The sequence below is a fragment of the Anopheles stephensi genome, chromosome 2 (genome assembly GCF_013141755.1).
Source record: "Anopheles stephensi strain Indian chromosome 2, UCI_ANSTEP_V1.0, whole genome shotgun sequence".
NCBI lineage: Eukaryota > Metazoa > Arthropoda > Insecta > Diptera > Culicidae > Anopheles > Anopheles stephensi.
In genome coordinates, this window is record NC_050202.1 from 30,547,908 (window position 1) to 30,561,284 (window position 13,377).

General features: G+C 49.5%; 3 protein-coding genes across 3 annotated transcripts; 2 read left to right on the forward strand and 1 right to left on the reverse strand.

Moving 5' to 3' along the window:
- The first annotated feature begins 484 nt into the window (after positions 1-484).
- LOC118503703 (WD repeat-containing protein 43) lies at positions 485-2,785 on the forward strand. Its single transcript, XM_036037266.1, has 4 exons — positions 485-1,778; positions 1,847-2,082; positions 2,159-2,308; positions 2,392-2,785. The coding sequence occupies exons 1-4, from the start codon at positions 600-602 to the stop codon at positions 2,690-2,692; spliced, it is 1,866 nt and encodes a 621-aa protein (XP_035893159.1). The 5' UTR covers positions 485-599; the 3' UTR covers positions 2,693-2,785.
- LOC118503702 (probable global transcription activator SNF2L1) lies at positions 2,768-5,262 on the reverse strand. Its single transcript, XM_036037265.1, has 3 exons — positions 5,111-5,262; positions 4,602-5,047; positions 2,768-4,528 (listed from the first exon to the last, which is right to left on the reverse strand). Exons 1-3 carry the CDS (start codon positions 5,111-5,113, stop codon positions 2,974-2,976), a joined length of 2,004 nt encoding a protein of 667 aa, XP_035893158.1. The 5' UTR covers positions 5,114-5,262; the 3' UTR covers positions 2,768-2,973.
- Positions 5,263-5,517: 255 nt separating this feature from the next.
- On the forward strand, positions 5,518-10,156 carry LOC118503700 (chromatin-remodeling complex ATPase chain Iswi-like). The gene is made up of 3 exons (XM_036037263.1): positions 5,518-5,782; positions 6,067-8,649; positions 8,721-10,156. Exons 1-3 carry the CDS (start codon positions 5,729-5,731, stop codon positions 9,168-9,170), a joined length of 3,087 nt encoding a protein of 1,028 aa, XP_035893156.1. The 5' UTR covers positions 5,518-5,728; the 3' UTR covers positions 9,171-10,156.
- The last annotated feature ends 3,221 nt before the right edge of the window (positions 10,157-13,377 follow it).

Consider the following 13,377-nt stretch of genomic DNA (forward strand, 5'->3'; position numbering starts at 1 on the left):
ACACACAGCCGCACACATAAAGCAAAGCCGACGAAACGTCTGCATCGACAGCCGATGATCAGACGTATGCACTGTCAAACCGGGTGCTCGCACAGTGGGACAGTTCTCCCGCCGTCGTATAAATATTCATAATAAAGGTTATTTCCTGCCTTTTACTCAATCCCAAACAATACAATGCTACCTGTATTGTGGGCGCAAAATCAACCCTTCGTTTATTTAATTAATCACGACGCTACAAGGATCTAGGTAGTGGAAACACTAGATTTGGGAGTAAATTAAAAGTCCGTCAAAGAAAAACAAATGAATCGAGTAGAACTGTCATTATCCTTTGAATGAATAGTTTCAGCACAATCATCAGCCTTTTCCTTATAATTTGCCAAAAGAAACAATAAATTAGGAATGAAAACAAAAACAAAAAGAAAGGAGTGATTTTGTTTCCAATGCCCTTGTGTCAAATTTCGCACGTTGGGTCGTTTGATGCGGTCTTGTTCATTTTGACATTTGACAATCAACACAGAGAGGCACGAACACGCTGTTTTCGGCTTTTAAAAATCCACATGTTATTTACAAGTGCAAAAAGTTAATAAAACGTCCCAAATATGTTTAGCGTGTCGCGGGAGTTTTCGCCCTGTGGGAAGTACTGTGCCTACATAAGCCAGCAAGGGAAGTTTGTCGTGCACGATGTGGAAACGAGCGCCGTACATCAGGTCTACACCCCGAACATGCACCTGAACGTGCCGTGTACCAGCTTCGCCTGGATACAGGCCGGCGATGGGGAGAAAAAGTCGAAGAAAAAGAAAGCACGGTCCAGTCTGGTGGAAAATGGAACCAACGCCCAGCTGCTGGTCGCATTCGGCACGAGCAAGGGTGGTGTGGCGCTGTACAACCTCGCCACCGCCGCCATCGAGCATGCCTTCAAAGGAGACGGTCATACCGCGCCCATCACCGCCATTTACTTCAACGCCAGTCACAATCCGGACGCGCTCTACACGGCCGGCGCCGATGGGAACGTGATCGAGTGGAGCATTAGCCAGTGCAGCCAGCGGCGAGTGCACCGGATCGGGGTGGAGAAGTTGACCTGCGTGCTGGCACACGCCGGCACGGTGCTAACCGGTGCGAAACAGCTCAAGCTGTGGAACGTCGCAAACGATACACTGGAACGCACCCTGATCGGGCACACTTCCAACACACAGCTGCTGCAGCTGGTCGCACTGGACGAGGACAACGTGTACGTGCTGTCAGGATCGGTAAACGATCGCAACCTATCACTTTGGATGCTGAGTGATGATGAAAGCACCTCCCCCGTGGCAACCTTTGCGCTGGACGATGTGCCAGAGTACGTGTCGCCGAAGGTGGTGCAGCGAAAGCTGCATCTGATTGCCGTCTCGCGGACAGGCGTTGCACATTACTTCGTGCGGGATATGGGTAAGCTGAGCGTGAAGAAGCCTTACAGAGCGTCCCACACGTTTGAGATAGCGGTCGACACGGTCAGCACGAAGAAGCAAGCGGTTGATCGGTTGCCCGTGTTTGTCGCTACCGTACAGTACTCGCCACAGCAGGAAAACATACTGCTCGGGTACGGTACGGAGCTGAGCGTACGCTTCGAACAGGTTCCGATCGAGGAAGACGTCAAGATGAACGTTATTATTCGCGAGCCGTTGAAGGTGCTGGAAAGCAAAACGAAAGCGGGCGAGCTCAAGTCAAAGACACCGATCATCGACAGCGACAATGTGGAATACATGAATCCGGTCAACTCGAACAGAAAGACCGTCAAGGAGGTACGCAGCGAAGCAACGTACCTTCCCTTCAGCCGATTGTTTCATCTCACGGGTGCACTCTCTTTCAGGTGGAAATTCCCATGGAAGTTCGTTTGGAAAACCTTTCGACACCCAAGACAAGCTCCAAAAACATGATCCATCTGCTGGTGCAAGGACTGCACAGCCGGGATGCGACACTGTTGAAGAATGTGTTCGCCGTAGACGATTCGGAAATGGTGCAGCAAACGCTGGGCCGATTGCCACCGCAGTATGTGAGCGCGCTGCTAAACGAACTGTCGCACATGATGCAGATGAAAACGATGCAGTACGTCGTATGGCACCTACGCCGTTTGTGCCACCTCCTCTGACCCGGTTCCCCTTTTCCTTTTTTTATATTGTAGCGTTAAAACAGCCGTTTGCTGGTTGAAACATCTGATCAACATACACGCAAGCCAGCTGATGGCACTGGGGTCATCGAATCTGCTTGCCAACTTCAGCACCTGCCTCGGAATCATCGAGTATCGCGTGGAACACTTGAATTCACTGTCCAGGTAGGTGTGTCAGGTTGGGGGGGGGGGACAACACACCGGTTTGTAACACTTTCCCTTCCCTCTGCTCACGCCTTCTCACACAGATTGCGCGGTCGACTGGGGCTGCTAATCGATCAGATCGATCGAAGCAAAAATCAGGCCGCCAATCTGGACGATAAATCGAACATGAACGTGCTGGTGTACCAGGAGGGCGACGATTCGGACGTGGACTCCATGCTGGAGAAGGACGATACCGATCTGCCCGGTTCGTCGAACGAGGAAATGTACGACGACGAGGAGGACGAGGAGGTTGAGACGGGAGGGTATGCGAATGGGACCGATGTCCGGCGAAATGGATATTCCGCAAAGGATAGTGACAGAGAGTCGATGGAAGTGTCCGATTGAGTTTGGCGTGGTGTCCATAATTCGAAAAGTCCAGCATCATCGGCAGCATTGCTTGTACAATAAATGTTCATTGTATGCTGTATCTGCAATCGACATGAGATGAGTATTTATTGCTCCCTTCAATGGGGTGCTATTGTACACAAAACACAAAAAGTTAAGCTTAAAAACGGACAGGTTTCTTGTAGCAAGCATAATACTGGATGATAACAGAGGTAACCACGAACACAAACAATCAATCCAATGCGGAAATCTCTTATCGTCGAGCCCATTTGTCATGCGATCTAAAATTGTTGATGGATGCTGCGCCGGGCACGTTTCTCTGGCAGGGGACTGACGGTCTCCTCCTGCTTGCGTTTGTTCTGCAACTGACTCGCGCTCAGGAATGTGTCCAGCTGCAGGTCGCACGGTACGCCGGGCACCACAATCTTGCAATCTTCCTGCAAACCGGAATCCTTCGTGTAAGGACCATCCAAAGCACCCATCGAACGCATCAGCTCGTCCAGCTTTTCGTCGATGGCCGCCGGATCAACCAGCCCTTCCGCCATCAGCGATTTGCGCTGATATTCGTACGCAGCGGCCTCTATCTGTTTGCCTGGTTTGGCCGTTGCCCGTATTACCGACTCGTCCAGCAACCGTTTGCGCGTCGAGTGGTGGTACAGCAGCTCGTCGATGCTGCCGCGAACGAGCAACCGAATCACGTGCACCTTCCTCAGCTGCCCAATGCGATGCGCTCGGTCCTCCGCCTGAAAGTCCATCTGCGGATTAAAGTCCATGTCGTAGAAGATGATCGTGTCGGCGCCGATCAGATTGATGCCGACGCCGCCGGCACGGGTCGTCAGCAGGAAGACAAACTTGGACGAATCGGGCCGATTAAACTCATCCATCTGCGCTTGGCGATCCTCGTGTTTGGTCGCTCCGCGCAGCACGCAGTACTCGTACTCGCGCCAATCGAGATAATCCATCAGTATGTCCAGCACGATCGAGTACTGGCTGAAGATGAGCACTTTCGAGCCGCGCGCCCGCAGCCGCCGAAGCAGCTTGTCGAGCAGAATCATCTTCGAGCTAAAATTCACGATGTCGTCTGTAACCAGTTCCGTGTTCATGGCCTCGGCACCCGGAATGAGGTAAGGATGTTGTATCACTTTGCGCATGTGCACCAAGCGGTTCGTTATGTTAAACGCGGTCATACGGCCATTCGAAGCCATCGTCTGCACCTCGTGGTGCAACACTTTATGCGTCCACAGGCACATTTGTTCCGTCGGTGGCACGTAAATGTCGATGTGCACCTTCGGTGGAATGGAGGAAGCCACGTCCAGCTTCGTGCGGCGCAACAGCAACGGTTTGAGCAGATTCTTCAACCGGATCGTTTGCTCGTGTTCCGGATCGAGGCAGTCCTCCTCCGTGAACCAGGAATGAAAGTTGTCCGCATTGCTGAAGAACACTGGCATGAGCAGATTCAGCAGCGCCCACAGCTCGTGCAGATTGTTGTGCACCGGTGTACCGGTCAGCAGCACCATGCTCTGGATGTTACAACGCCGCAGGACGTTGGCAAACAATGTTTTTTCATTCTTTGCCCGGTGGCCTTCGTCGATGATGGCATAGTGAAAGTTAATTCGCTTGAACTGTAAATCATGCTGGGAGATGAATTCGTACGTAGTGATGGCCACATTCCACGACGGTTTCGGAGCGCGCAGTTTAGCAAGGATCGTCCCCCGCTCGTCACCTATGCCATGTGCCCGAAACACTTTAGCGGACGGCAGGAATCGCGCAAACTCATTCATCCAGTTGACCAGTGTTGTAAGTGGCACCACAACCAAAAACGGTCCCTTGAGATTGCTAAAAGATACACTCGCGTCAATAACAGTCCCGTAGGATGCGGACGAGCCCAACCAAACTGAAGCCTACTCACCAGACGTGCATTAGATAGCCAATCATGGAAATGGACTGTATCGTCTTGCCGAGTCCCATCTCGTCGGCCAGAATGCCGTTCAGATTGTTTTTGTGCATGGAGATCAACCAGTTAAGACCGCGCACCTGGTAGTCGCGCATGGTGCCCTTGATGAAGGATGGCGATTCGGTGAATTCAGTCCCGTCCACTTGGTTGTTATTCTGAAGGTCCGATTGGTGCAGGTTCTCTATGCTTCGCAATTGCCTATTCCCAGCCACCACCACCGGTCGCCCATTGCGTTTCTTTTTGGTTTGTGCCTGATTAAACTTGGCAAAACCGGCAAGCTTCTGCTCCAGCGCTTCTAGCTGCAAGAGTCGTTTGCGTTGCAACTCCTCCCGGAATGCTCTCCTTTCCAACTTATCCTCGTCAACCGGCGACGGAGGGATAGAAGTTTTATCGTGCGAGAGCTGAAATAGCAAGCGCAAATTTACGGTTTGCAGGAAAAATCCGCCCTCACAGTTTCTACTCACCATTTTGGACTTTGCAAGCAAAATGCACGAGCAACTTCCTTACAAGAACAAACACGTACCGCGGCACAACGCTATCTGCTGGCCGTTTGCTACGATCGCGCGTTGGCGCGCAAACTGTACAGGACACTCGGACGTATGGATTGCTGCCCTAATCAGACGTTTGCCTCAGCTAAATTTCACAACTTTTGAAAACATCCAACTGCTACTAGATTGTGTTCCTCGAAACCGGGGTGGTGTAAGAGAATTTTTGCATAGCATTAAAATCTTTGTTTGCTCATTTAAATTAAACTTTATTTAAAAAATAGGAAAAAAAAGATCAAAAATGTTACCAGACTGGTTGGCAACACTGTCCATACGTGAGAGAGCAAGTGGTGGTGGTGGTGATGGTCCAAACGTCTTCTTTATTAGCACGCATCTACACGGCTGTCAGTCGTTTGACATTTAGCTGCAGCAGTGTAGACAAGAGCTTAGCGCAAAGCAAATAAATAACAAGAGCATAAATGTTGGGTGCTAACTTTGTGTTGACTGCCGTCGGAAACATATACAAATGATTGCAAAACACCGGCATTGTTCATTAAAGTCATCGAAAACAGCAGCAGAAAAGTAGCTAGTACCAGCATGTCCAACGAGGAGGAGAATGCCGTGGAGGCAACCGACACAAATGAAAACTCGGTAAGTGCTGTGTGGGACGAAAAACCAATGCAAACAAAAAAAAAACTACAATCGCTTGTGGGTGCTGACTCAAGCCGGGCATTGTTTGATGAAAATAGCTTTGGCAAACAAGCAAGTGAAAATGAATTGAAAGTGCGTACAAGTATATTCCCCATGCGAAGTGGCATGACCGGGCCAAAGGTGGTTTGCTTATGATTGAATAATCATAAGTTGGTCGGTTTAAGGAACGGAGTGGACCAACTTATTTCCACACTTACGCTCTATCTTTCCCCTTCCTGGTTTAGAATGAATCCAATTGCGACAGCACCTCGTCCCACATCAAGGAGCCAGACTACGATGCCACTTTGGAAACGGACCGCGGAAAGCGGTTTGAGTTTCTGCTCAAGCAGACGGAGATCTTTGCCCATTTCATGAACTCGGCACCGAGCAAGAGCAGTCCACCGAAGGTACCGCGTGGCCGCAAGCCGAAGGTGGATAAAAATGCCGATACGGGTGACCATCGGCATCGCAAGACGGAGCAGGAGGAAGATGAGGAGCTGCTGGCTGAGACTAATCAGAAGGCAAAGACATTGTTCCGTTTCGAAGCGTCCCCACCGTACATCAAGGCCGGTGAGATGCGTGATTATCAGATCCGTGGGCTGAACTGGATGATTTCATTGTACGAGAACGGCATCAACGGCATTTTGGCGGACGAGATGGGTCTGGGTAAAACGTTGCAGACTATCTCGCTGCTAGGATACCTGAAGAACATACGGAACAATCCGGGGCCGCACATAGTGATCGTGCCGAAATCGACGCTTCAGAACTGGGTGAACGAATTCGGCCGATGGTGTCCATCGATTCGGGCAGTGTGTCTGATCGGTGATCAGGAAACGCGAACTGCATTCATTCGCGATGTGTTGATGCCGGGCGAATGGGACGTTTGTATCACGTCGTACGAGATGTGCATACGTGAGAAGGCCGTGTTCAAGAAGTTCAACTGGCGTTACATGGTTATCGACGAGGCGCATCGTATCAAGAACGAAAAGTCGAAACTGTCGGAGATTTTGCGCGAGTTTAAGACGGCCAATCGCTTGCTGCTGACCGGAACACCGCTGCAGAACAATCTGCACGAGCTGTGGGCGCTGCTGAACTTCTTGCTGCCGGACATTTTCAACAATGCTGAAGATTTTGATAGCTGGTTCGACGCGAATCAGTGCTTGGGCGATAATTCGCTGATCGAGCGTCTGCATGCCGTGCTGAAACCGTTCTTGCTGCGTCGTCTGAAGTCCGAGGTCGAGAAGCGGCTGTTGCCGAAGAAGGAGGTAAAGATCTTTGTCGGACTGTCCAAGATGCAGCGCGATTGGTACACGAAGATCCTGATGAAGGACATTGATGTGGTGAACGGAGCGGGCAAGGTGGAGAAGATGCGTCTGCAGAACATTCTGATGCAATTGCGCAAGTGCACCAACCATCCGTATCTGTTCGATGGAGCGGAACCGGGCCCGCCGTACACGACCGACTACCATCTGCTGGAAAACAGTGGCAAGATGGTGGTTCTCGACAAGCTGCTCAGGAAGCTGCAGGAGCAAGAATCTCGCGTACTGATCTTCAGTCAAATGACACGTATGCTGGACATTCTGGAAGATTTTTGCCACTGGCGAGGCTACCAGTACTGCCGTCTGGATGGGCAAACGCCCCACGAGGACCGTTCGAACATGATCGCAGATTACAACGCCGAAAACAGCACCAAGTTTATCTTCATGCTGTCGACGCGCGCCGGAGGATTGGGTATCAATTTGGCCACCGCCGATGTGGTCATCATCTACGACTCGGACTGGAATCCGCAGATGGATTTGCAGGCCATGGATCGAGCGCATCGCATCGGGCAGAAGAAACAGGTGCGCGTGTTCCGACTCATCACGGAGAACACGGTAGAGGAAAAGATTGTCGAGCGGGCGGAAGTGAAGCTGAAGCTGGACAAGCTCGTAATTCAGCAGGGCCGGCTGGTGGACAACAAGACGAATCAACTGAACAAGGACGAGATGTTGAACATCATTCGCTTCGGTGCAAATCACGTATTCCAGTCTCGCGATTCCGAAATCACCGACGAAGACATCGACGCCATTCTGCAAAAGGGCGAAGAGAAGACGCAGGAACAGAATGAAAAGCTGGACAAGCTGGGTGAGAGTTCACTGCGCGGTTTTACTCTCGATGCGGAGAACCTCGAGAATCGCTCGGTGTACCAGTTCGAGGGTGAAGATTATCGCGAGAAGCAAAAGCTGCACACGCTTGGGTCGTGGATCGAACCGCCAAAGCGTGAGCGTAAGGCAAACTATGCGGTCGACGCTTACTTCAAGGAAGCTTTGCGCGTAGCCGAACCGAAAGCACCGAAAGCGCCGAGACCACCGAAGCAACCGATTGTGCAAGATTTCCAGTTTTTCCCGCCAAGACTGTTTGAACTGCTCGATCAGGAGATCTATCACTATCGCAAGACCGTAAACTACAAGGTACCGAAGAACTCCGATCTTGGCACGGAAGCGAACAAGGTTCAACGCGAGGAACAGCGCAAAATTGACGAAGCAGAGCCGCTTACGGAAGAGGAGCTGGTCGAGAAGGAATCGCTGCTGACGCAAGGTTTTACCAACTGGACAAAGCGTGACTTCAATCAGTTCATTAAGGTAAACGAGAAGTACGGTCGGGATGACATGGAGAATATATCTCGTGAAGTCGAAGGTAAGACACCGGAGGAGGTTATGGAGTACAGTACGGTGTTTTGGGAGCGTTGTCATGAGCTGCAGGACATTGATCGTATCATGGGCCAGATAGAGCGCGGTGAGGCCAAGATTCAACGCCGTGCTTCGATCAAAAGGGCGCTGGACAGTAAGGTAGGATATTAACAGCACGAATCTATTTTCTATAAATTTACTGATTGATTGATTAATGCTCAATGTTTCAGATGGCACGATATCGCGCACCATTCCATCAGTTGCGCATTGCGTACGCAAACAATAAGGGTAAAAATTACACCGAGGAAGAAGATCGTTTCCTGGTGTGTATGCTGCACAAGCTCGGATTCGACCGGGAGAACGTGTACGAAGAGCTGCGAGCGGCCGTACGGTGTGCACCACAGTTTCGCTTCGATTGGTTCCTGAAGTCCCGGAATGCTCTTGCGTTGCAGCGTCGTTGCAATACGCTCATCACACTGATTGAGCGTGAAAATCAGGAAATCGAAGAGAAGGAACGGCTAGAGAAGAAGAAAAAGACGGGTGGCGGTAGTGTGACCGCTGGTGGAGGGGGTGCTGTTGGTGGAGGTGCTGGAAGCGGAGTGCCAAAACCGAACCAAAAGCGCAAAGCCGATGGCAATCCTGTGACGAACGACAAGAACAAAAAGAAGAAGAAATCCTAAGTCGCTCGAGGGCAGCTCTGGTTCAAAATTCGAAAGCTCTTGAGAATGGTAGGTGTTGTTTAGAATTGGGACTAATTTTTAAACAATAATTTCACTACGAATGATGAGATGGAGCAGGCATCTGGCCTGAGGGAAAGAGCGGAAAAGGAGGCACACATTCCGCACCCCGGACTCGGGATCCCAATCCTTGAGGATCTCGAAATTTGAATTAGCTCCCAGCTTAGTCAACAATCCTCGATTCGTCCTGCATGAGCGTTGTAAGTCCCTATAGGTTTAAAATAGCAAAAATCTGACACGCGCTCATGTACGCCGGTTAGTTTAAAAAAAACGACGAGTGTACTTCCTATACTTACGTCCTGCCGTTTCCTCATTCTTGGAGACATTTCAATCATCTGTGTCGTTCAATCATCGCATAAGTTTTACTCAATTGCTTTACCTATGCTAATCGAAAGGTCCACTACTAATTGCGTGTGTTAATAGTACGATGTCTGATAGTGTGTGTAGTCATAAAAGAGAGAGAGAGAGAGAGAGAGAGAGAGAGAGAGAGAGAGAGAGAGAGAGAGGGGGGGAGAGAGCTAGAGCTAGAAAGCAAAGTTCAAGTCGTGTGGTGGGAAAAGACAACTTATACAATCCAGTATTGATCCAGTTTGCAACTATCTTAAACCTATCTCGTAAACGAGCGTTTGGGATTGACTGTACGGTGATTCCTTATTAGCAATGAATCGATTTTAAAATGATCAAAGCCCTCCCCTAGCTCCGTAGTGCTATTTTGCTAATTATACGAACAAACGCGACTTAAAAGAATAGTCAGTTAAGCTGCTACAGCCAGTACTACTTACTCTATGCGTGTATTTATGGTAAGCTTCAGTAGAGATTATGACGCACGCGTAATGGCGACGATTAATAGTAACTATAGAGATCTGCCGGTCGCTCACGATCGCAAATAAACTTTTGCCCAGTCATAGCATTCAGAGTGCTGCAACATATTCCGTTCCGTTTATTAGTGCGTGCTGTAGGCGGGACTTATGGCTGCCTAGTTCGCTTGGTCGTTAGGAGGATGGGAAGCAAGGAAGGAAAATCACAGACAGGTACCTGGACAAGCCGTTCTTACCATGTTCGTGGGAAAGGGTGAAGAACGGAACAGTCGTTGAACATGATCCGAATGGGTCAATCGATTTGCTGGAAGGTGCGTCGTATCGATATCTGGAATCCGCAGCAGGGCTGATCCAAACAAAAAATGTCCCGGGGTGAGGGCAGTGAAATCGCTGAGATCATCCGTCAACTCCGTGTGATGGGACGAAAATTCAGGCAGCCCTCGATATCCGCCAACAGGGTCGTCATGTCCTCAAACGGAAGTGTAGAGTCACCCAAAACGCGTACTACTTACTTATCAGGCGCTACAACTGCTTTGCGGTCTTGGCCTGCTGCAACAATCCTCGATACCGCTAACAGTCCAGCGCCTTATCTCGGACGATCTCGCCGACGCATCTATGCCATCACTCCATCTCTGTCCGTGTGGACGGCCTTAAAGGACTTTACGTGCTGGGTCGTCCGGTGTCATTCTCATGACGTGACCAGCCCACCGGAGCCTGGCAAGTCGAATTCGCTGCACGATGGTGAGATCATCGTACAGTTCGTAGAGCGCGTCCTTGCAGCGGCTCCTCCATTGTCCTTCCACACATACGGGGCCAAAAGTCCTTCTGAGCATCTTCCTCTCGAACGCGGCTAAGAGGGCTTCGTCAGTTTTGGACAGAGTCCATGTCTCAGAGGCGTTTGTGAGTACTGGGACTATAAATATTCAGTACAGTCCCAGCTTCGTCCATCGCGACAGGTATTTAGAGTGATTCAGTGACTTTTGACCCCAGATAGATGAAGTTTTGGTTTTGGTTTTGGACTTCGAAGGTGCGGTCACCTATCTGTACATCACCCCTGCGTAAATCAGTGTTTGTTAGCAGGGCCGCTGGTGGTGCCACTATCATTTTGGTTTTCGCCTCGTTGATCTCCAAGCCGATATTTAGTGCCACTCGCTCTAAAATATCCCCGAGGTCCCCGAGCCTCAAACGAATGATTTCTATGCCATCAGCGAATGCCAGGACTTATATATTGACTTATAGAAGATGGTCCCCGAAATTTCCACCTCTGAGCCGCGGATGGCTCTCTCTAGCGCCAGGTTGAAAAGGAGACAGGCAAGCCCATCTCCCTGGCGCAAGCTCATGGTGGTAGCAAAGGGCCCTGAGAGTTTTCCATCCACCTTCACCTGGCCATTGTCATTCTTACAAACCTGGTAAGCATGGCCGGGATTCCAAAAGAGCTCATTGCGTCGTACAGTTTTACCCTGGATATGCTGTCATATACGGCTTTGAAATCAATGAAGAGATGGTAGGAGTGGAGCTGCTGCGCCGCCATCTTCTCCAAGATTTGGCGTATCGTGAAGATTTGGTCAGTGATTGATTTTCCGTTTCGGAATCCTCTCTGATAGTTTCCGACTATTTCTTCGACGAATGGGACAAGTCGATCTTGTAGTATTAGGGAGAAGATTTTGAAGGCGGTATTTTTTGTACTTTTAAAATGGTATGGATTTATTATCTACAATGTAATATAATACATAAATTAGTACACTTAAAAACCAATAACAAACGGGATTGAAATACGTCCGTCGTACGGGCCGGTCGGGAGCGAAGAGACCGAAACTCGTCACTCTCTCGCTGATAGCGCGTATCATCAGGAGTGATCGGTTTATCCGTCAACCGATCGGCAATCGCGACACAGGGTGTTCCCAACATCCCCCCTCTTTAATCACGCTGGTACGACTCCATCCACTGCGGTTGTCTTCGAGCTCGCGAAGATCGGCGTAGAGGCTGTACCGGCGAAGGTGATCCGCTATCTGCTGTTTCAAAACCAGGGGATGCAATCGTTTCCGTACCCATCTCTGACAATGGAGAAGTGCATAACAATGAGCCGGACGACGGTAACAATGACGATGACGATGATGACGATGATGAAGCTGGCGATGACGATGATGACGATGATGAAGCTGGCGATGACGATGATGAAGCTGGAGATGACGATGATGATGATGATGATGATGATGATAATGAAGCTGGTGATTGTGTATCTGCATCAGATTGACATTCATCCAGTAAAATGTCTAAGGCAATCGAAGTCTGCTTAGCATACGGCTGTAAATCCTGTGCCTTAAAATCAGTCTTGTTGTTCAATCGCGGCCGTAACTGGTTGATGTGTGACCGCCAACATTTACCAGCAGAATTTACCACTTGGTACATCACTTTTCCAATTCGCTTATCAATAATAGCTGGCACCCAACTCCAGGTGTTGTAATGATATTTCTTCGCATACACAGATTCACCAATGTTAAAACTTCTGGTTGAAAACTGTCCGTCATCTTGATAAGGTGAAACTTTTACAGGTGGGCGCAGCAGCTCTAGGCAAGTACGAATCTTGCGACCAAACATAACTTCTGCCGGTGTTTTCATGCCTTCCAACTGCTTATTAGGTGTACTTCTATATGTTAAAAGAAACATGTCCAATTCTTCCTGCAACGACACCTCGCCCACCTTAATCTTTTTTAACGCTCTTTTGAACGAGTCCACGAACCGTTCAGCTTGGCCGTTGGACTGCGGGTGGTACGGGGCAGTTCTGATGTGTTCAATGCCATTGGTGTTACAAAAATCAGCAAATGTTATGCTCGTGAACTGCCTTCCGTTATCGCTTACGATTGTATTTGGCATTCCCAGTCTTGCACACAATCGTCTCAAAATAGCAACAGTTGAAGTAGCAGATATTTGTGAGGTGGGTACAATCTCTGGCCATTTGGAATGTGAATCAATCACTAACAGGAAATACATGTCTTCAATTGGCCCAGCGTAATCTATATGTACCCTCTGCCAAGGTGCATCCGTTGTTTGCCAAGGTACCGGTGAGCTTAGATTAGGAGACTTAGCCGCAGAAGCGCACGATTTACAGCATTTCACCATATCCTCAATATCTGCATCTATGTTTGGCCAATATACATAACTTCGTGCTATTCCTTTCATGCGCTCAATCCCCGGATGTCCTCGGTGCATCAACTCAAGTACATGCTGGCGCTGCGACAAAGGTATGATTAACCGGTCTCCAAAAATAATGCAATCCTCAATTGCCGACAAAGAGTCACGTCGCGCGTGAAAAATTTTTAGCTCACGGCCTT

Excerpts from the sequence above, each read along its gene's own strand:
- LOC118503703 (XM_036037266.1), top strand. The coding sequence starts at position 600 with ATGTTTAGCGTGTCGCGGGAGTTTTCGCCCTGTGGGAAGTACTGTGCC. Across the intron at positions 2,083-2,158 it reads ATGCAGATGAAAACGATGCA|CGTTAAAACAGCCGTTTGCT; the intron begins GTACGTCGTATG and ends TTTATATTGTAG. Across the intron at positions 2,309-2,391 it reads CACTTGAATTCACTGTCCAG|ATTGCGCGGTCGACTGGGGC; the intron begins GTAGGTGTGTCA and ends CTTCTCACACAG.
- LOC118503702 (XM_036037265.1), bottom strand. Across the intron at positions 4,529-4,601 it reads GGCTATCTAATGCACGTCTG|CAATCTCAAGGGACCGTTTT; the intron begins GTGAGTAGGCTT and ends TGTATCTTTTAG.
- LOC118503700 (XM_036037263.1), top strand. The coding sequence starts at position 5,729 with ATGTCCAACGAGGAGGAGAATGCCGTGGAGGCAACCGACACAAATGAA. Across the intron at positions 5,783-6,066 it reads CCGACACAAATGAAAACTCG|AATGAATCCAATTGCGACAG; the intron begins GTAAGTGCTGTG and ends TTCCTGGTTTAG. Across the intron at positions 8,650-8,720 it reads AAAGGGCGCTGGACAGTAAG|ATGGCACGATATCGCGCACC; the intron begins GTAGGATATTAA and ends TCAATGTTTCAG.